This window comes from Schistocerca gregaria, chromosome 2 (genome assembly GCF_023897955.1).
Source record: "Schistocerca gregaria isolate iqSchGreg1 chromosome 2, iqSchGreg1.2, whole genome shotgun sequence".
In the NCBI taxonomy this organism is placed as follows: Eukaryota; Metazoa; Arthropoda; class Insecta; order Orthoptera; family Acrididae; genus Schistocerca; species Schistocerca gregaria.
The window spans coordinates 177,868,520-177,891,121 of NC_064921.1; the positions used below are offsets into that span (position 1 = coordinate 177,868,520).

General features: G+C 44.5%; 1 protein-coding gene across 2 annotated transcripts in view; it reads left to right on the forward strand.

The window, feature by feature from the left end:
- LOC126336634 (protein bicaudal C homolog 1) overlaps positions 1 to 22,602 on the forward strand; it is a 282,230-nt gene that overhangs the window by 109,435 nt on the left and 150,193 nt on the right. The window contains exon 3 of one of the 2 annotated variants that reach the window (XM_050000527.1): positions 16,500 to 16,569. In XM_050000527.1, coding sequence (XP_049856484.1) covers positions 16,500 to 16,569 — 70 coding nt within the window. Of the gene's footprint in view, positions 1 to 16,499; positions 16,570 to 22,602 lie in introns of those variants that run through there. The other variant, XM_050000528.1, reaches the window with a different exon arrangement.

Below are 22,602 nucleotides of genomic sequence, written 5' to 3' on the forward strand. Positions count from 1 at the left end.
ATTTTCTCATTCTATACGATTTAATTGTAAAACAAAATTTTATCGTCACACACTAAATTACTGTGTGCACCACTGGCAGAACGGAATGCAAGATTTAATAATTCGTGAGAGATTACAATAGGTTAAATTAATGAATTTGTTAAAACTCGTCTCAAGGGAATAAAACCGATAAGTCTAAACTTTACTAGGTTCACCAACACGGTCGATATAGCATTAATAATGAATTGCAGGACAGATTTAATTAAATAATGCAAAACTATCACGAAACTCAAGAAGAAACAGGGGTGCGTGTTAGAGATGATGGAACGCATGGAAATGAAGATAAAGAGAAGTGCCATTTAGCTATAGTTGACTAATATGAAAGAAGACTTGACAGCCCATATACAGGCTGGATGCAGTTAAACCTTCGCCACTTGAGCCATTGTAGACGGAGAACTATTTACCGTATCGATACCAAACTTCTAAAGGATGGTGTTCAGACACTGTGCTATAGAACTTGAGTATTAGGCCCTACTAGAGTTAGTCACAACTTGCTGTTAGCGGCCGCTACCTGTACGGAGACGTACGCCTGAAAAACAAGCACAGCTGCAGACAGTCAACATGTATCTGGGACATAGAGCAGGGTTTCACTAGTAAAACTTTTAATAAAAGAATAGGTCTGCTGCTCATGGCGTGTATCGACGCAGTAAAGGAATACGGAGAGGTCCTCTTTCCGCACCGAGGTTGAAGAACGCTATTTGAAAGTTGGAATTAACAGGCGATTTGGAAGTTGCACCTGATAGTGGCCAACGACCAATTGTTTGAAGTTACTGTTCCCATGGATGAGAATTCTGGACGCAATGTGCGATCTTAGAGCAGTGTACGAGCTGCCACGACAGCTGAACATTCCGTGGTCCATCGTTAGTTCGGGTGGCAATGGAGAAATCTCTGGTGCTTTTCCAGGCTGTCGTGGATGCAGATAGTCGTAACACTAAGCAACGTTTGTAACCTGGAACGTGAACATGGTAAACATTTAACAAACGTTACCCTCTTATGTAGAAATTAAAATCAAAATGCTTCTTTCAATGGTTTCTCTTGGGCATGCCGTTACAAAAGTTCTACGACGTTACATTGTCTTCTGCCCACTCGTTTTTCACGAGACCTTCAGAAATACCGACAGATTAATCATAACCAACCTGTACTTCGGAAGTCTCTTCGCTAAAGAGAATAGCAGATGCCGAACTAGACGCAGATCACTTCAGTTGCTTCAGAATGTGAAGAAAACCCGGCACGAACTACAAAATTAGCTGACAGAGCTCTGCTGTAATGCCATTACATGTGAGGATAAATGCCTCAATATCTAGTACCAAAAATGAAAACCAACATTTGAAAGAAATTTTTTGACATGATAGATGAAGTTCCAAAAAATCGAAAAGAAATGGACTAAAATAACTTTAAAAAACCCGCACAGTCACAATGATCCAAAATGGTTGAGATGGTGAAGTCATTAAGTATGAGAGAAGGTAGACTAAACAATATTTTCCAGAAAAATAGATGGAAAGTGAAGACAGCATATAGTGGAACAACATCCGGGACGTCGTATCAAAGACGTAACAGCAAATACATAACACATTAGAAAGAAATCGAAGAGTCTTGGGCATTAGGTGCGCGGACGTCGATAAGTGCCTTGCCGATTGTAGACAAGAAAGAAAATTAAAATAAGGCCTAAGAAACAGTAAAAATGCCAAAGAACGGTAAAGCAATGCAATTGTGTGGGACTACCAGTGAAGAAACTAAGCGCTTCACAAATAAAATAGCGAGTGATACGTGTTACAAAAATTACCATAAAACAATTGGTGACACGTCTTCCTCTGCTACTGTTGTATATCTCTGAGCCCACTTGACTGACACTTGTCTCCTTCTCCTCCCACCCTCATATTCGAGTAAATTAAACTTTGAAACTATCATGGTTTAAGTTGTTGCCTGTTTCTTCCTTAGATTCTTAAAATTATTCCTTGCTCTGTAGTCCGTCCACACTCCTCGGAAACCATAAATTTAAAATTAACACCACATAACACATCAAGTAAATCGAAAAATACTGTGTCCAGGTTTCCCGAATAAGTTATTCATTTCTTCAGATGTCCTTTCGTCTAAATAAACATCCGGTACGTTTTTCAAATTAATGTGCTACTTCCATTTAGTATGTTCCGTTAGTCTATTTTTGCTCGTACAAGCTGCGAATTTACGCGTGTTTATCTCCCCACCTTGAGGATAAGCGATTTAAGGTAATAATATAGCTCCTCTTTCTCTGGCTTTATAAATCCAGCGCAGCTAATTAAAATTTTGCTTATCAATTTTGCGTTAATTTGTCATCGTTCTTTACTTTCTAATCTTTTCTTTTCCATTCCGAAAGTTTGTATCGTAAAGTTATCTTTCATTTTTAAACTAAATGATCCCTGCCATAACATTCTCTCTCTCTCTCTCTCGGCAAACCATTATAAATTGAGGCAATGTGTACCTATCACTGAACCACAAGTCCCAAAAGGATTTTGTTCCAATATTGTATAGAGCACGGAAATGACTGCTTAAACTCCTCTTTGCACGCTACGCTACGGGAGTGACGTGTAAGGTGCTGAAGAATCTCCTGAGAATGAAACATTCGTGCTACCCTTAAAATACGTTAAATATCAACTGTTTGTCCTGTTTCGTAGGGACTATACACAGAGTATTTTAGGATGCGCTGCATAAATGTGTTCTGAGCAATTTTGTTGCTTAACTGACTGCATTCTCCCATTATTTTATCGTTGAACCAAAGTTTGTAATCTGCTCTTAAACCTAGGTCTTCATTTCGTTTCACTCAACAAATTCTTACATGAAAGTTGTGACGCATTCATATTGTGGTTATAGTACATTACTTTTCAGGAATGTTCTATCTATTCTCATTCTAAATTTCAACTTGATAAGTACCACACTATCGACACTCATGTGACGGTTTTTGCTAACTTTAATGCTGCGTACATTAGGAAATACGATATGATACTAATATACCTTAATCGAGACTTCTTCGATAATAATCATTCTTTCATTAGCTGAAAGATCGCAGAAGCACTTCCCATTCTTTGACCTTATCCTATTTTCTTGTGGTCTTCAGTCCGAAGAGTGGTTTGCTTTTAGTCAGGTTGTTCTGCATGTTTTCCCATCTAACTTCCATCATTCTTCTGCAGCATGGCTTTCCAAAAGCTTCTATGCCATTAAGTGCTTATTTTCCACATTTCACTTGAGTATAAGGCCGTACTAAAACGCCTTCCAAACATTGCAAAATTTAAATTTGCATTCAGTATTCACAAATTCCTCTTTCGGACAAGTGATTTTCTATTGCCACATTGTTTTATAATCTTCACTTCGGCCGTAGCGAGATAATTTTGGTACTCAAATACGAGCGTCGTTCAATATCTCATTCTTTTACAGCTGTGTATGCAGGGACCGTCTTTCTCAGTGCTTAAAATTGGAAGTTTCTTCTGCACTTCCCAAGAGTTTCGAAAAATTATAACAGATGTCAGAGGCACAGTGAACTATCAAAAGGCATATGCGCTAGACACTATTAACAAGGAAAGTGATGTAATCGAATTCTGGGTTGCGAAAAAAGAATCCGTGGAGAGCATCCATAAACATTACTGTTCAGCGCATTGTAATGATAGTTAACATCGGGCGATGGGTGAAGTAGAAGTATTCGTAACAAAGTTCCAGACTTCCTTGGGAGGGAGAGCTGGCTGAGCCTTGAAGTAGAAAGCTCGGAGATGTTTAGTGAGTCATGGAACTTACATTGAAAAGACAGGTTAAACGCCCTCGGAGGGGGACTGTTCATTGCAGTTGAGAGATTCTCTATTGAGGTCGAAGTCTAGTCTGACAGTGAAGCTACCTGGTCGCGTGTAATGTGTGTCTGTGAAATAAAGTTAACTGGCGGATGTTTTCACCGCTCCACCCAATTCCGCTGTGACAGTTCCAGAGGCATTCAAAGTACATCGACGTTCAGTAATGCGTGAATTCCCAGATCACGCAATACTGGTTGGAGGCGACTTTAACGTACCGAATATATACTGAGACGTCTATGGATTCATTGCGGGGTGTTAGTCTTCCGAAGTACTTTCCAACGCGTTCGTCTAAAATTGTTAAGCATGTAGCCCAGATGCAATATAAATATTTTAAACCTTGTAGCAACAAGCAGATCGGACGTTACCTACCGCGTCAACATAGACGGGGATTAGTGATTGTCATCATGGTATCTTTAGTTATAAAAGTTGATAAAGCAGTCACAAACATTAGCAGTGTTTGTTAGAAAGTGCAGAAGTTAACTGATCGAAATCTCGATCTTGAGAAAAGTGCCTAGTAAGTGCATTAAGGCCGCAAGACCACCGTGATTTAGCAACGAAATTCGGAAAATGCTGAGGGAGCAAAGGCCATTAAACTTCGTCCGTCTGTGAAAAGAAAACTGCGCGACCTTCATTCTTTAGCAAAATGATCGTTTGACTATCGAACACTCTGTCGTATGGACGACATAGTAGCCAACATCAATGGCAAAGAGAGACACGTGAGAGTTAAAAACAAATGGGTCGCCATGTCCGAATGGAATGCCAGTCAGATTTTGCTAATTGTTCTACGGCTCTGACTCCTTACGTAACTTGAATTTATCACGAATCTCTTGCCTAGTGCAGAGTCAAACGACTCGAAAGAAGCACAGGTCATTCATTTATATAAGAGTAAAAGAACGGACCCACAAAATTCCACCACATATTTCTAATATGTTCACTGCAAAATCCTTAAACTTATTCTCAGTTCCAGTATCATAAATTTGCTCGAAACCGAAGAGCTTATGTCCACCAATCAGCACGGTTTCAGAAAGCATGGCTCGTACAAAGCTTAGCCCTACCCATTTCTCACATAATACATTGCGAACTGTAGATAGTGGGCAACAGGCAGATTTTATATACAGGGTGTTTATAAACGAATATCGGAGTTACAACGCTTTATAGTGTTCATTAAATCAAACTTCGTTATAAATGTCGAATGAAAGAGCAACTCAGTTTTACCAAGAACCTTATAAATTACACCTCACTGGCATATCGAAGTACGCGATTGGTTGAACTTAAGTATACCGAAGTGCTGGATAGGCTGTAAGGGGCCCAGTAATAGGGCTTGCTTCCCCCCCCCCCCCCCCCCCCCTGCGCGTCTGATGGTTAGAATAGGCCTGAGGAATTCCTGCCTGTCGTAAGAGGCGACGAAAAGGAGTCCACCCCCCTCGAGGGGGTAGTTAGCGCCTGCGTCCGGAGACGGACGGTTCCACGACCTGTATTTGAAGTCACTTTTGTTTGTTCACTAATTCTGGTTTCTTCCATCCTTTGATTGGTTCCTTTCTTTGTTCTTCTCCATCTCACATCTTACTTCCTCCTTTCCCTTGCCTCCTTTCCCTTGCCTCCTTTCCCTTGCCTCCTTTCCCTTGCCTCCTTTCCCTTGCCTCCTTTCCCTTGCCTCCTTTCCCTTGCCTCCTTTCCCTTGCCTCCTTTCCCTTGCCTCCTTTCCCTTGCCTCCTTTCCCTTGCCTCCTTTCCCTTGCCTCCTTTCCCTTGCCTCCTTTCCCTTGCCTCCTTTCCCTTGCCTCCTTTCCCTTGCCTCCTTTCCCTTGCCTCCTTTCCCTTGCCTCCTTTCCCTTGCCTCCTTTCCCTTGCCTCCTTTCCCTTGCCTCCTTTCCCTTGCCTCCTTTCCCTTGCCTCCTTTCCCTTGCCTCCTTTCCCTTGCCTCCTTTCCCTTGCCTCCTTTCCCTTGCCTCCTTTCCCTTGCCTCCTTTCCCTTGCCTCCTTTCCCTTGCCTCCTTTCCCTTGCCTCCTTTCCCTTGCCTCCTTTCCCTTGCCTCCTTTCCCTTGCCTCCTTTCCCTTGCCTCCTTTCCCTTGCCTCCTTTCCCTTGCCTCCTTTCCCTTGCCTCCTTTCCCTTGCCTCCTTTCCCTTGCCTCCTTTCCCTTGCCTCCTTTCCCTTGCCTCCTTTCCCTTGCCTCCTTTCCCTTGCCTCCTTTCCCTTGCCTCCTTTCCCTTGCCTCCTTTCCCTTGCCTCCTTTCCCTTGCCTCCTTTCCCTTGCCTCCTTTCCCTTGCCTCCTTTCCCTTGCCTCCTTTCCCTTGCCTCCTTTCCCTTGCCTCCTTTCCCTTGCCTCCTTTCCCTTGCCTCCTTTCCCTTGCCTCCTTTCCCTTGCCTCCTTTCCCTTGCCTCCTTTCCCTTGCCTCCTTTCCCTTGCCTCCTTTCCCTTGCCTCCTTTCCCTTGCCTCCTTTCCCTTGCCTCCTTTCCCTTGCCTCCTTTCCCTTGCCTCCTTTCCCTTGCCTCCTTTCCCTTGCCTCCTTTCCCTTGCCTCCTTTCCCTTGCCTCCTTTCCCTTGCCTCCTTTCCCTTGCCTCCTTTCCCTTGCCTCCTTTCCCTTGCCTCCTTTCCCTTGCCTCCTTTCCCTTGCCTCCTTTCCCTTGCCTCCTTTCCCTTGCCTCCTTTCCCTTGCCTCCTTTCCCTTGCCTCCTTTCCCTTGCCTCCTTTCCCTTGCCTCCTTTCCCTTGCCTCCTTTCCCTTGCCTCCTTTCCCTTGCCTCCTTTCCCTTGCCTCCTTTCCCTTGCCTCCTTTCCCTTGCCTCCTTTCCCTTGCCTCCTTTCCCTTGCCTCCTTTCCCTTGCCTCCTTTCCCTTGCCTCCTTTCCCTTGCCTCCTTTCCCTTGCCTCCTTTCCCTTGCCTCCTTTCCCTTGCCTCCTTTCCCTTGCCTCCTTTCCCTTGCCTCCTTTCCCTTGCCTCCTTTCCCTTGCCTCCTTTCCCTCCCACGCATAGCCGGTGACGGGGTATTGCGTAATGTCCCACCCTGGGTAGACAAGTAAGGCACACACGTACCCTCTGGTAAAGGCCAGGCTCAGGGAGAGGTGATTGCCTGAGCTGACACCATGCTGACTGGTCCCTCTGTCAGTTTCTCAGGAGGTGTGAACAACCACCTAAGGCAGGAGTGCCCTCTGAGACGGTCCCCACAAGGAAGGAGCGCGCCATCGGAGATGCTGGCAATCAAGGGGATTTCTCTGCAATGGATTTCTCTTCTTCTGACTTCTGCCCAAAAACAGAAACTTGACCAGCCACCTGTGACAAAAGTACTACTGCCTGCCCCACAGTTCCTCGTAGTTTCTCGATCTGAGGACGGAAAAGATTTCTGTCAACCCTTTCGTTATCCAGAAGGGCGTAGATGCCATAGCCAGATCGGTCAAGTCTTGTACCAGGTTGTATAACGGTACCTTGTTACTAGAAACTGAGAGCGCCTTTCAGCCACAAAAACTGCTTCGGGCCACACTCCTCTACACGTTCCCTGTACGTGTGGATGCTCACTGCACTTTAAATTCGTCTCGTGATGTGGTATAAACTCGATCACTCGACGGATTGACTGACAAGGAGATTCTTTCCTCTCTGAGCAGGGCGTGTCGGCTGTCCATAGGGTCATGAAAAAGGTCAACAATGACCTTGTACTGACCCGGACACTTCTCTTGACCTTTTAGTTTCCAGCTGCTGTCGCGCATCAAAGTGGGCTACGAGGTTATTTCTGTTCGCCCCTATGTCCCGACACCTACGCCCTGCTACCAGTGTCGGCGTTTTAATCACACTCGCCATTCTTGTTCCAACGCGGCTTTGTCACTTGTGGCAGGAATGCCCATGAGGGTGACTGTCCACCTCTGTCTCCTCGTTGTGTGGACTGTCAGGGTGACCATGCAGCGTCCTCCCGCGACTGTCCCACCTACAACGAAGAACGCTATATGCAAGAAATTCGGGTCAAAGAGAAAGTGTCCACCTCGGCTGCTCGCAAGCTATTTGCTAGTAGGAAGCCCACACCGCTCCCAGCGGGGAAATACAGTACTGTCCTCGCCTCTCCTCGGACTACCAGGGAGGTGGCGACGCAGACATGCGATCTGACCTTCAGCACTATGGTCGTCCGTTCGGCCAGTGCTAAGATCGCCCGGTCGACATCTCCTCTTCCTCCCGTCACCCCTCAGACACAAGCACCTTTATCGGCTTCTGCCAAGACGAAGACCCAGAAGTCAGATGCATGGGTCTTCACGCAGGAACCGTCTCGTGCAGATTTCCTACGTACCTCGAACTCCCAGCCATCGACCAATACTTCCACAAAACTACCTTCCAAGAAGGCTCATAGGAAGCACAGTTCTCCTTCCTCGCCACGGCGCATTTCTTCTACTGCGCCACCCAGCGGTTGCCGCCCTAGGCCGTCATCCGTTTCGCCTGGCCGCACCGCTGGTAGCCGAACATCTGGCCGTTCACCAGCGGAGGAAGCTCCCCCTCCCGGCCGTCTTAACAAGATGGCCGATGAAACTATAGAACAAATGGACGATAATTGACCACCTCCTGCTAGCGGCGGCAATGCTCGCTCGAAGCCGGGCCCTTAGCTGCCTTAGAGATAACCCCTTCTTGCATCTTCTTCTCACGATGGCACTTACTCACTGGAATATTAGCAGCATTCGCTCCAACAGAGAGGACTTAAAGCTGCTGCTCCGCTTGCACCGTCAGCTCGTCGTAGCCCTTCAGGAAACGAAGCTACGCCCATGCGATCACATTGCCTTGGCACACTACACCTCTGTGCGTTTTGACCTACCCACTGTGGCAGGTATTCCGGCTCATGGAGGGGTTATGTTGCTGGTCTGGGATGATATCTACTATGGTCCCATCACATTGCACACCGGCCTGCAGGCAGTTGCCGTCGGCATTATTCTCCCCACTTCTACATTTTCCATTTGTACCATTTACACTCCATCGTCGTCTGCCATTACCAGGGCAGACATGATGCGAATTATTGCTCAGCTACCTGACCATTTTTGTTAACTGGAGACTTCAATGCTCGCCATCCTCTTTGGGGCTCTCCAGCATCCTGTCCGAGGGGCTCCCTGTTAGCAGACGCTTTCAACCAGCTCAATCTTGTCTACCTCAATACTGGCGCCCCTACTTCCCTTCCAGACACCTCTCACACCTATTCCCATTTAGACCTCTCTGTATGTACTACCCAACTTAGACGCCGGTTTCAGTGGTATGCGCTTTCTGATAACATATTCGAGAGACCACTTCCCGTGTGTTATCCATCTCCTGCATCATACCCCCCTGTCTGTGCTCAACTAGTTGGAACATCTCCAAAGCGGACTGGGGCTCTTCTCTTCCAGGGCGACCTTTCAGGATCAACCCTTCGTAAGCTGAGATAGTCAGGCCGCACACCTCACGGAAGTCATTCTCACTGCTGCTGAATATTCCATCCCTCACACTACTTCTTCTCCACGTCGGGTACCGGTCCCCTGGTGGACCGCAGCATGTAGACACACTTTACGTGCTCGTCTATGTGCTTTACGCACCTTTAAACGCCACCCTACCGTGGCGAATTGTATCAATTATAAACGATCACTTGCGCAGTGCCGTCGTATTATTAAAGAAAGCAAGAAAGCCAGCTGGGCTGCTTTCACAAGCACCTTTAACAGTTTTACTCTTCCTGTTGTCTGGGGTAGCCTGCGCCGTCTGTCTGGCACTAAGGTCCACTCACCAGTTTCTGGCTTGACGGTCGCGAATAACGTCCTTGTGGCCCCTGAGGATGTCTCCAATGCCTTCCGCCGCTTTTTCGCAGAGGTTCCGAGCTCCGCTCATTACCACCCTGCCTTCCTTCCCCGAAAACAGGCAGAGGCGGCTAGGCCACCTAACTTCCACTCCTCGAATCGTGAAAACTACAATGCCCCATTCACCATCTGGGAACTCGAAAGTGCGCTTGCCCGGTCACGGTCCTCTGCTCCAGGGCCTGATTCTATTCATATTCAGATGCTGAAGAACCTTTCTCCTGCGAGTAAAGGTTTCCTTCTTCGTACTTACAATCGCATCTGGATTGAGGTACATGTTCCCGCATGCTGGCGCGAGTCTATTGTTGTACCAATTCCTAAGCCGGGGAAGGACAAGCACTTGCCTTAAAGTTATTGACCCATCTCGCTTACCAGCTGTGTCTGTAAGGTGATGGAGCGAATGGTTAACTCTCGTTTGGTTTGGGTGCTCGAATCTCGACGCCTACTTACCAATGTACAATGTGGATTTCGTAGGCGCCGCTCTGCTGTTGACCATCTGGTTACCCTGTCGACCTTCACTATGAATAACTTCTTGCGGAAGCGCCCGACCGCGGCTGTGTTCTTCGATTTGGAGAAGGCTTACGACACCTGTTGGAGGGCGGGCATTCTCCGCACCATGCATACATGGGGCCTTCGCGGTCGCCTCCCTCTTTTTATTCGTTCCTTTTTAATGGTTAGACAGTTCAGGGTACGTGTGGGTTCTCTCCTGTCACATCTTCCGCCAGGAGAATGGGGTGCCACAGGGCTCAGTTTTGAGCGTCGCTCTCTTAGCCATAGCGATCAATCCAATAATGGATTGCCTCCCAGCTGATGTATCAGGCTCCCTTTTCGTGGACGATTTTACCATCTATTGCAGCGCGCAGCGTACATATTTCCTGGAGCGTTGTCTTCGGCGTTCTCTTGACCGTCTTTACTCCTGGAGTGTCGCCAATGCCTTCCGTTTTTCTGCCGAGAAGACCGTCTGTATTAATTTCTGGCGCTACAAAGAGGTTCTCCCACCGTCCTTAAAACTCTGTACCGTTGCTCTCCCATTCATGGAGACAACAAAATTTGTAGGTCTTAGATTTGACAGGAAACTTAGTTGGTCTCCAAATGTCATATTTGGCTGCCCGTTGTACCCGTTCTCTAAATGTCCTCCGTGTTTTCAGTGGTATGTCGTGGGGAGCGGATCGAACCGTCTTACTTCGCCTATATCGGTCGATCGTCCGCTTCAAGCTGGATTATGGGAGCTTCGTATACTCCTCTGCACGACCGTCCATCTTAAGCCGCCTCAACTCCATACAACATCGGGGTTTACGTCTTGCGATCGGAGCGTTTTATACTAGTCCCTTCGAGAGTCTTCATGCTGAAACCGGTGAATTGCCACTCACCTACCGGCGCGATATACTGCTTTGTCGTTATGCCTGTCAGCTACTGTCAATGCCCGGCCACCCATCGTATCTTTCCTTTTTTGACGACTCTCTCGACCGTCAATACGGGTTGTATGTCTCTGCCCTGCTACCCCTTGGAGTTAGCTTTCGTCGCCTCCTTGAACACCTTGATTTTTCACTCGCTGCAACCTTTAGAGTGGGCGAGAGCCACACGCCACCTTGGCTCCAGGCTCAGGTTCGCGTTCACCTTGACCTCAGCTCGTTTCCAAAGGTTACCTCCGGTTCAGTATACCACTTCCGTTTTGTCGAACTTCGTTCGAAGTTTATTAATATGACCTACATTTATACAGATGGCTCCAAGACCAATGACGGGGTCGGGTGTTCTTTTATTGTCGGGGCACAGTTTCAAATACCGGCTACATGGCCATTGTTCGGTCTTCACAGCTGAGCTCTTTGCCCTCTACCAGGCTTTTCTTTACGTCTGCCGCCACCGACGTTCTGCTTATGGCATCTGCTCCGATTCTCTGAGCGCCATCCAGAGCCTCAGTGGTCCGTATCCGGTTCACCCTTTCGTGCACCGGATCCAACGCTCTCTTTAGCAGCTGGTGGACGACGGGTCTCCAGTTAGCTCTACGTGGGTTCCTGGCCATGTTGGTATCCCTGGGAACGAAGCTGTAGATGCCGCGGCTTCGGACGGCTTCTTGTTGTGTCCCTTCATCAGATTGTAGCAGGGTCATTTGTCGGCGCATTTTATCGCTGTGCCATGCCGATTCGGCTGCACTTACGGACAACAAGCTTCGGGCCTTGAAACCTCTTCCCGCGGCTTGGACGTCCTTCTCGGTGGGAGGAGGTAGTTTTGGCCCGGCTACGAATTGGACACTGCCGGTTCAGCCATCGCCATCTGCTGACGGCTGCGCCGGCGCCGTTCTGTCCATGTGGGCAATTGCTGACGGTCCGCCACATTTTAACGTCCTGTCCGGATTTTACTCCAATGCGTCTTGATCTTAACCTGCCATATACTCTAGATGCCATTTTAGCGAATGACCCAGGAGCTATTGCTCGCGTTCTTCGTTTTATCAACTTGTCTAAGGACGTTTGATTATGCTGTTTCTTAATTATATGCCTGTTAATACGTCGTTTATAGTGTTGTCCCTTTTAGTTGCTGTTTTAACCTTGTGCCTCGCGGTGCATTCCTAACTTAGTCAGGGCGCTAATGACCATTGTAGTTGTGTGCCCTAAAACCACAAAAAAGGGCTTGCTTTGCATGGCCTCCACGTTCATCCGACCCAACGCTATGCGATTTTTTTCCTTTGGGGCTTCATCTAGGATCTTGTGTACGTGCCTCCGATACCAGCAAACCTCCCTGAATTAAGAAACAGGATTGAAGCAGATGTTGCCACAATCACTGAAAACACACTTTCAACGTTTGGGAAGAAGTCGGCTATAGACTTGATGTGTGCCGCATGACAAATGGTGCTCACGTTGAACATTTATAAGGTTCTTGGTAAAACTGAGTTGTTCTCTTCTCATTTAACATATCATTTATAACTGTAATTTTAATATAATAAATATTATAAAGCGTTGAAACCCTGATATTCATTTATAAACACCCCGTATGTATATTTCCGAAAAATGACACGGTGCCCTACTAAGACTGTTAACGAAGGTATGAGCATGTGGAATAGGTTCCCAGGTGCGGCAGTGGCTCGAAGACTTCGGAAATGACAGAACCCAGTATGTTGTCCTCGACGGCGAGTGTTACAGATAAGGGTACAATCGGAAAAAAAACAGGGAAGTGTAATCGGATCGCTGTATTCTATATACGTAAATGATCTGGCGGACAGCGTGGGCAGCAATAGATCGTTATTTGCCGATGATCCCGTGCGTCGAAATTGGGTGATTATAGGATGATAGAAGACAAAATTTCTAACAGTTGTTATGAATGACAGCTAGCTCTAAATGTATAAAAAATATTAGTGCAGATGGGTAGGAAAACACACCTGCATTTTTCGGATACAGCATTAATGTCCTGCTTGACACCGCCACGTCGTTTAAATATCTGGACGTAACGTCGCAGAACGGTATGAAATGAAGCGAGCACGTATAGATTGTGGAAGGCGAATGGTAGATTCCTCTATTGGGACAGTTTTGGAGAACATAGACGCTGGAGCGACTTACTGCGTACTGTAAGAGTGTTTAGAAGTGTATTAACGGAACGCATTGAAACAATTCAGAGACAGGCTGCTGGACTCGTTACCGTTATGTTCGAACAACACGGAAGTTGTTCGGGATGGGAATCCCAGGGGAAGATAATGTTCTTAAAGAGCAACATTACTGAGTAAATTTAGATAACCGAAAGTTGAAGCTGACTGCAGGAGGATTCCACTGCCGCCAACATTTCGCGTAAGGAATAAGAGAAATTAAGGCCCACTCGGGGGGTTATAGCCAGCTGTTATGCCCTCGCTCTATTTGCTAGTGGAACACAAGGGAAATCACCAGTAGTGGTGCAAGATAACTTCCGCCACACACTGTAAGCTAGCTTGTAGTGTGTGTATATATAGGAAGAGTGTTAAAGCGTCACGAGGTGTAGGAACTGATCTCATTCATCCACCCCTTTCCTGACGTTCTGTCATAGCCACTGTCCCCGAAACCAAATCGCCACACTGGGACACGCATACAGTGAAAACAGAACCCAAGAGCTTTTAATAACGGATTACATACTCTTAACCATCTGTGGTGTAAGGCGACAGAACATGACAGATGCTATCTATGCTATCTAGATAAATACGTGTGTGTGTGTGTGTGTGTGTGTGTGTGTGTGTGTGTGTGTGTGTGTGTGTGTGTGGTGGGTCGAATCCTGCCTCGGGCATGGATGTGTGTGATGTCCTTAGGTTAGTTACATTTAAGTAGTTCTAAGTTCTAGGGGACTGATGACCATAGATGTTTAGTCCCATAGTGCTCAGAGCCATTTTTTTTCAAAAACCACCGTAGCAAAACTGCCTACTTTATTTCTCGTTCCCTAACCTGACGTCTTCAACATCACCTGATTTAATTAAACAATATCCTTGTTTTGATTTTGTTGTTAATCTTGTATCCTTAAGACAATGTCCCTACCGTTCAACTGATCAAAGTCCTTTGGTATCTTTGACAATTAGATGACATTGGCAAACATCAGAACTTTTATTTCTTCTCCCTGAACTTAAATATCTTCTCTAAACTTTGGTTTCCTTTCTGCTTTCTCAGGGTGCAGATTAAATAACATCTGGGATAGGCTACATTTCTGTCCCTTTTCAACCATTGCTCCCCTTTCACGCCCACCGACTCTTAATCGCCATCTGCTTTCTGTACAAGTTACATAAGATTTCACGCTCTGCATTTTACCCCTACCACCTTCAAAAATTCACAGTGAATTCCAATCTACATAGCCAAAAAGCTATCGCTAAATCTACAACTGCTTTAAACCAAGGCTGTTCAGTCTTTAACCTGTTTTCCGAGATCAAGGCGTAGTCAGTAATGCTTCGCGGAGTTCCTACATTTCTCCGAAATACAACCTGATCTTACTTAGGTCTTATTCTATTATTTTTTTTCCATACTTCTGTAAATAATGGGTCACTTTCTTGAAACCATGACTTACTAAACTGATGGTGAGGTAATTTTCACACCTGTTAACTTCTATTCCAAAGAAAGCAGATGCTATTACCTCATTAACGTCAGAGCGTCTGTCGCTCCTACGATGCAGCTTGCATACAATATGAAACAGTATTATCACGTTTGCGCTTCACCCCGCATTCCAACAGCATCTCCATAATTCTGAGAACACGTCGTCTATTCCAGGGGAGACTTGGTTCAATTAGATCTTTCAGTACTTCCTCAGTTTCAGCAAAATGTATCATATTTCCACTTCCTGTATTCCCTCTTCCTTTTTTATAATTCGGTTCCTGCTTCAAGGTTCCATCACCTTAATTTCCTACCTCTGTTACCTGCAATTAGTTACTAATTTCAGTCGGGCAATCTTTGCCCTGGAAATCTTTCGCAGGCCAAAATGTTAGATTGTATAATGGTAATCTGAACCAATCTGGTGTCACCATGCGACACACGTATGCAGCTTTTCGTAATTCCTACATAGTGTTAGTGACATTTAAATTACGCTATGTTTAAAATTCCTGAAGGCAGCTTATCATTTAATCCTCTCCCACTCCCCCTCGCCCCCCTTCGTAGCCCAGTCGTCTATATTCTCGTACTTCTCCATCTCTTCCTTCACTTACTACCAGATTCCTATTCCACAGCTATATTTTCGGTTTCCTTAACTGCCTGAATTTTTCTCGTTGTCTCATGTGCAGAGCCATCTTGCTCCTGTCGTGGTTGTTGCCTTCGTATCTATCTTGGATACGATAATGGGTTTACTATGTTGATCGTAGCTTGCCTGCAGTGCTATCGTCATATTAGACATACTGTTAAAATACACGTATTTGATTTTGTTCTCCTAACCCTATACAGAATGGACTAGCATCTATTACCAGCAAACTACTTCGCTATTTCCCTGCCTCGCTCAAGCAGCATTCCGCGCCTGTGTTCGCTACGTTTCCACCACCAGCCGCATATTCACTTCAAACGGCCCTTCTCTTAAACATTAGTGTTTGTTCTTGCTCCTGAAACCCTCATATTGGGAGATTAATGGAAAACCAGTTCGGTCAGTTGTGTTGCCATGTACATGACCACAACTTCAAGAAAGTTAGATAAGAGCGCACGATATCTATTACGTCATGTATACTCTAGTAGTTAATTACTAAACATTTTTCCCGAAATGTTTCTCTCAACAGTGCATTTAAGTAGTTGACAAAGTGAATCCACTCAATGTCCAGTTTGTGGGATCTTTTCACGATATTTAGACTACACGAAAGAAAACGGCAAGAGATCAGATAGGCTGGCAGAACTTTGTCGCCTCGTGGAATCATTTTCGCTTTGCTTTAAGGAAGAAGGGGCTGATAACCTCGTAGTCTGGTCCCTTTCAAGATCGTTTGTCACCAATCTTTGAAGTTAGCCATTAAGGGTACGCCGAATGGAATCAGACGTACTGAGCCATGTCTGTCGTTCGTAATGAACTGTACTGTTAATGTACTTCAGATTTGTAGTAACAATTTGGTAAATACCTGTCTTTTAATATCTCCACAAAATAGATAATAGGAGTAAAACCTTAATCCAGCATTTACTCCAATGGGGAAGAGAATAGGCTACGAATAATGCATTACCGTTTCCTGTTCTAAAATCTAAACGTGAGATAAAACTGGGACTTCCTTCATGCTTTGATATAAAAGTACTGACCGTTAAGAGTTTTATTTCTGGTTAACGGGTATCTCAGCAACAGGTTCTAAAAATAAAGTAACTGCCTGATTAGGTTAATATTGTATATATAAACTGTAGAATTGGTAACATACAATACGCATTCTTCTTATTTATGTGAATCTTTAAGCATAACTCGTATTGTTTCAGGTTATGGAAGAAACTTGTACACACATATCGTGGCCTACCAGGCTAAAAATAGGAGCAAAATCTAAGAAAGGTAAGAGACAAAATATAAACTTGACTTGTAGTCTAGCGAGAAGAGACCCTGAAAGTAATAACTCAATCTTTGACAACGATAACCATACGCCTCTTTAACTGGATACGGCTCCCAAATGGGCCTCGTTTCCATTGGTACATAATGCACGCTTAGTGTTAAATTTGATATAGAGAAGTTGCTCTGAACTAAAAATAAGAGAACTGCCAGCGAACGAATTGCTACCGATAAGTCACAAAACATAATCGAAAATGTAGATAGAAAACATTTGATCATGCTAACATCCGCGACTGAGAAACTCTTCGGTTGACAGTAACTCATTCATTGCACGACCGGTTTCGAAGCATAATCTTCAGGTAGCATCAAATAACTGAGGCATACATATCTGGCGGTCGGGCCAGCCAGTCATGGAGGGAGAGGTCGCACTTAACGTCAAATTCCGTGTTGCGCTGTCAAGGCGGGCGCCGCGGTTGCTGGTCCTAAACTCCACGCGTTCGTTTGGCGTGGGTGGGACCCCGTGACTGTCCCGCCCGCTACATTTGTCTCTGTAATTATTTGGTGGCACTAAAGATAACGCGTTAGGCGTCAAAACCGGATGTGCCATAAATATTACTGGCAACTGAAGCGGATTTTTTGTTCTATCGAAAATGCAGGAATCAGTGACCATTGTGACACTGAGAGAAATGGAAAAGTGGCCGTAAAGTAGAAGCTGAATGTCTGATGTGCAAATGATACTATTTCACCTTTGTCACACAATAAAAGGTTACGGTCAGCACTTCCGAAACTGACATGTTACTGAAAGGCGTTAACTTTTTACGTTGACATAATTCACTCTCTTCTCGACAGAGTAAGAATACAATCTAAGAGCTTACTCCTGTGTGCAGTAAGCAATTACTGGACTCACTAGGCTTACTGGTCAGTCCAGAAGCAGAGTTTTTGTACTGTATTTATACTTTCAAAAATGTAAGTTTTGATATAATTGTCACTTTATTTTGCTGTCGAGTATGATGGCAACAGATACGGTAAATCAGGGTAAGCAGCTGTTCTACGTTAGCTGGCTTTAAGTGATAAAAAAAATTTAATTCGCCTTCTCTGAAGGCGCTCACATGACGCAGCTCTGAGCTCGAAATTGGAGCAGCATATAGTCTTGCTGTGTCACGCTTGCAACATTTCGATCGCCAAGAGAAACTAAAGTGCCGAAAGACGAATACGGGGAGTAACTAGCGCGAAGGGAACAATTTTTGATGGGTAGAGGGAGGGGGCGGGGGTTACGTACATAACGTACCACTCAGCCAAGCACTTAAATTTGCAGCATCCGTTACAGCAGCCTACATAGAGATACGCATCTAACAATAGTAGAGCACTACAATGCGGACGCTGACTTGTCATCTCGGCCGTTTGGACCCGCAGCATCCCTGCTACAAATTTAAATGTAACGTTCGTGGCGGCCTACCGTCTGTCTGAAGCGTGGAATCCCTGCACTTTGTTTTGGCACTAACGGAGAGTCATCCGGTACGAGAGTTGTCCCTCGATGGAAAAAGCCAGCAATAAGAAGAGAGGAAAAAGTGTGAAATGGGCAGTTCAGCTTTCCGAGCCTGCAAGAGGTAATAAACATAAATTTTCCTTACACGCTATGAAGGTCTCTTGACTAGTCGTAAGACGATCGCTCTTTCCTTCAGTTAGTCGTTGTGATTTTCATAAGTGGTACCGAGATAAAAGTCGGAATAAAATCATTGCAAACAGCGGTTAGTAGACTACATACTACGCAGGTGGAAGCGAAAGCTACCTAGACGCGTTAGAACTGATCCAGCCATCGCTTAGACACGTGTGAGCCTTCCGTAAACCCGTGTAAAATAGCAAGATTGGTTTATACACTTAAATCCATAGATCCGTAACAAGACAGGTGTGGAAGGTACATGGTTACGATGATACGTTAATGCTCCATCCGAACGTCAGGTTGTCCTCAGCGATGCGAAAATAGTGAAGCATTGAAATGTGTTCATATTTACGTAAGATAAATTTTGCGCCACTGTAGTCGAGGATCGTAGAAAGACTTTAAAGGCATACCGACACTTACCTCATCAAAGGACTGGAACTTAATCGAAGTAGTTAGGTAACATTCGTGTTATGTGAAATGGTCATTACATCGGTGACTTTCGTTGGAACAATACATACTACAGAGTTGGCCTCTACGATGACCTTCAGGTATATCTTAACCCGTAATTTACTGACAGAATACTCTTATGGTTGTCGGCAAGCAATTTAAATTGTTACTGAATAATTGACACATTTCTGGGCAAAAGTGAGCAACTTAGTCTTTATGAATTTTAATCCTATTGCTGGTTTTAATTCCATTAACTGATCCATAGGTTCGAATGAGGTGTATTACTCAGAGTTTTACTATAGGGTCTCAAAGACCCTGACTTCAGAAGGGTGTAAGATGAGTTGTTACATCTCGAAAATCTTTCGCTTGGCTTGATTTGTTAATTCGTTTAGCGTGTAACATTAGGAAATGGAAATAAACTGTCAAAGCTTTATTTTCACGTAGCCCATGCATGACAACATTGCAAATATTTCTTTAGGTATTCCAGCAAAATGGTTCAAATGGCTCTGAGCACTATGGGACTCAACTGCTGTGGTCATTAGTCCCCTAGAACTTAGAACTACTTAAACCTAACTAACCTAAGGACATCACACACATCCATGCCCGAGGCAGGATTCGAACCTGCGACCGTAGCAGTCGCACGGTTCCGGACTGCGCGCCTAGAACCGCGAGACCACTGCGGCCGGCCGGTATTCAAGCAGCTTTCTCCTCCTCATTGAACTTGCCATTCATGAATTGAATCAACTGAGACTATTAAGAGTTAAAAGCTTTCACGGCCCATAAATTTTATCAAGTTTTTGGGAGTTGCTGTGCTACTGGCAGATGTTTGTACTGAGGAAATTTGGTAATGTCTTCATTCTGTGCGTCTCAGTTGCTTGCAACCAACATACAATTTTTGCTGCAGTGGTTGTCCGTTTCGGGCTGGCACGCCCATTCCCAAACCAGACCTATAAAAGTACAAAGTACGTGTCGCACAATAATGTTCACATACAGTATTCATGTACATATAGCAGGTACTTACTTGCTTAGAGACCTACCTCGTCGTGAACCTAACAAGTCGTACAATATCGTGCCACAAGGTACAAATACTTTCTGTACAAAGGCAAACTGTGGGCAGTAAGTGCTCTGATATTAGCCTATGCCCACAGTTGCACCTCACAGAAGCAAATTGATAAACTTACTTCCAGTTGTCAACAGGACACCTTCGTAGCTTTCGGCTGTCTATTAGTTTTCTATGGTGTTGCATCACACATTGTCATTTACTGATAACACTTTAAAAAAGTATAAAAATTTCAATTTTACGTTAGAGGAGCTGTCAATTTTGTTTTACAAAATAACGTAGCAGCCAAATGATACAAAAACAGGAGGCGACGACATAGCTCGCCCTCCTGCGTACTACACATTTTTATTGTAGGAGTCGGTGCTAAAATCTAAAATTTACTTTCCTTATAGTGTGCTTCCACATACTGTCTAAAGACATGAGGTGGAAGACAGAAAAGTCAAATCTTTTTCAAATTAATTTATGCAACCTTTGATAACAAACTGCACTTACGCAACAAACATCGAACAGCACCACATTGAGCAGTGCCCGACGTCATCTCCATGGCACGAAGGCCGCATTTCGGCCGCATTTAAAGCCAAAATGTTATCTTTACATTGATCGTACATATTTAAAATTGAAGGTAGAAGTATTATATACAAATGCCGGTAGAATATCACAGCGTATGGTTACACTAAAAAAAGGCATGTTACAAATATGCTAATAAGGACGTGTGCAGATACACATTTGAATCAGTGTATCAAACAATTACCTATACACGCAACATTCGTGTGCTGGTAGTAAATCATATGCCTTTCACTCTGAAAGGGAATAACCATAAGTGCCACTGACGCAAACAGCACAGCACATTTTGCGACCAATAGGTACCGTACCATATCGTACAACGCCTGGTTTATGGAATCGAACCCCTTACAGCCTTTCGTTTGATGCGCTAAAAATTTATTAAACCAAAATCACCTATCCCATGACGCCTTCCTAAACTTAAAAACATGAATAACGTTATTATATGCAAATTTCTATGCGCAGTCCTTGAGACATCAGGCCATATACACTGGAGAGCCAAAGAAACTGGTCCACCTGCCAATAAAGTGTAGTGCCCCTGGCGACAGTAAAGTTCGTTAAGCCACTAGAAAGGTTGCACAAATGTATTTGTTGACATAATTTCTCTCTCTCTCTCTCTCTCTCTCTCTCTCTCTCTTATTTTCATAACATTCATATTTTATCCGTGACACCTTGTAAGAAACAGCTTTTGTTTTAATAACTGATGTTCCATGTTACTTGTAACCGGTTCTTCTTTAATGTAGTCCTATAAATTATAATGTTTTTGTAATTTGTGTTCAGTATTTACATTTTAAAGACATCAAAGAAGGAATTGGATTAAGTCTTGAAAACCTTGGATCAAGTAAATCATGAGGCTCCGTATATTTTGGCTCCCGAAAAAATCACTCTGCATCTCTTAACGTTTATTGGAAGTGCGATCATATGGGTTGAGGATCTATTCGTAGACACAGCATACTATCTGGTATGTCGATTTTCCGAAAGAACTGGTACAAGGTTTGGTGCAGGGAAACGTAGAGGGACCCTTAATACTCTAGTTAATTTAATGACCTGTCAGACAGTATTGACAGTAACTTAAGTTTCTGCGGAAGTACTGAATTACGATCAAGTGAGCTTCATAAATATGACGTAAAATCTTAAAAAGATTGCGAAACATTAAGAGTGGCAACTCATCTAAAATAAGAGGAAATTACAAATAGTGCACTCCCCAAAATGCAAAAAAGTGCTATACAATGACAATGAGCCACAAATGGAATCGGTGAACTCAAATATCTAGTGGTAACAACTTGCAGGGATTCAAAACGAAGGGATAGCATGGACTCAATGATAAAGCAGATAGGAGACTTTAGTTCACTGACAGGATACTGGGAAATCAGTCTATTTTAAAATCATTTGTGTATACCATCTTCCAATATTGCTAAAGTGTGTAGGAACCAGTGAAAGTAGAACTGCGAAGAGATACTGAACAAACAGGGTGGTCAGAAACATACTGGAGAGCTTGTAAGGGTGTTGTATGGTAGGTTCTGCTTAGAAATAATTACCAAACAAATTAGATTTGCGCCGTTCGCCAATTAGCGTTGAAGTCAGTCAGGCCGGCGCTATCGTCCCGCCAGATACGGTTTCGCGCAGAGAGAGAGAGAGAGAGAGAGAGAGAGAGAGAGAGAGAGAGAGAGAGAAAACTCGACATGAGGCGGTAGTAATCGAACCAGAGCCAAAAGCTTAGTAGTCTCGTGCGCTGTCCTCTACGCCAAGGCATGGGCAACCTTTGGTGACCCGCAGCCTGGTTCATACGTCCTTGAGCTCGCGGGCAATGTCACGATGCGTCGTGAACGTTCTTCACCTACGTTTTACCATAGGTGTAGTAAAAGTTTGCACTGCGAACTTCTGAACGCCATTAGTAAAGAAACAATGTTCACGACACGTACCTAAATTTAAATAAATGAAGATGGGATTCGAGGACCTTAAAATATTATGGAAAAATAAACGCATATGTCACTAAAAGTCACTAGTGGCAAAATAAAATTTAAATTACCTTCAGTTTCAATAGTGGCAGTTTTCTAACAGGTCGATAGTGGGTAAGGCTTATTTAATGGAGGATACACAAAACAAAATACGGCAGTGGGGCAGGCAATTTAGTTGAGAAGCAATTAGGACTAACTTTGCTGTTTTTAGCTTCAGGAAGCTCGTTAGTGTCTGTCAAATTGAGTGTGTTAATATCCACAAATACGATAAAGAAGCGTTTTTGAAATATTTGTCCTAAAGTACTTCGAATGACTGATCGCACAGGTATGGGTTTGTTTTAGTAGCGCTAAAT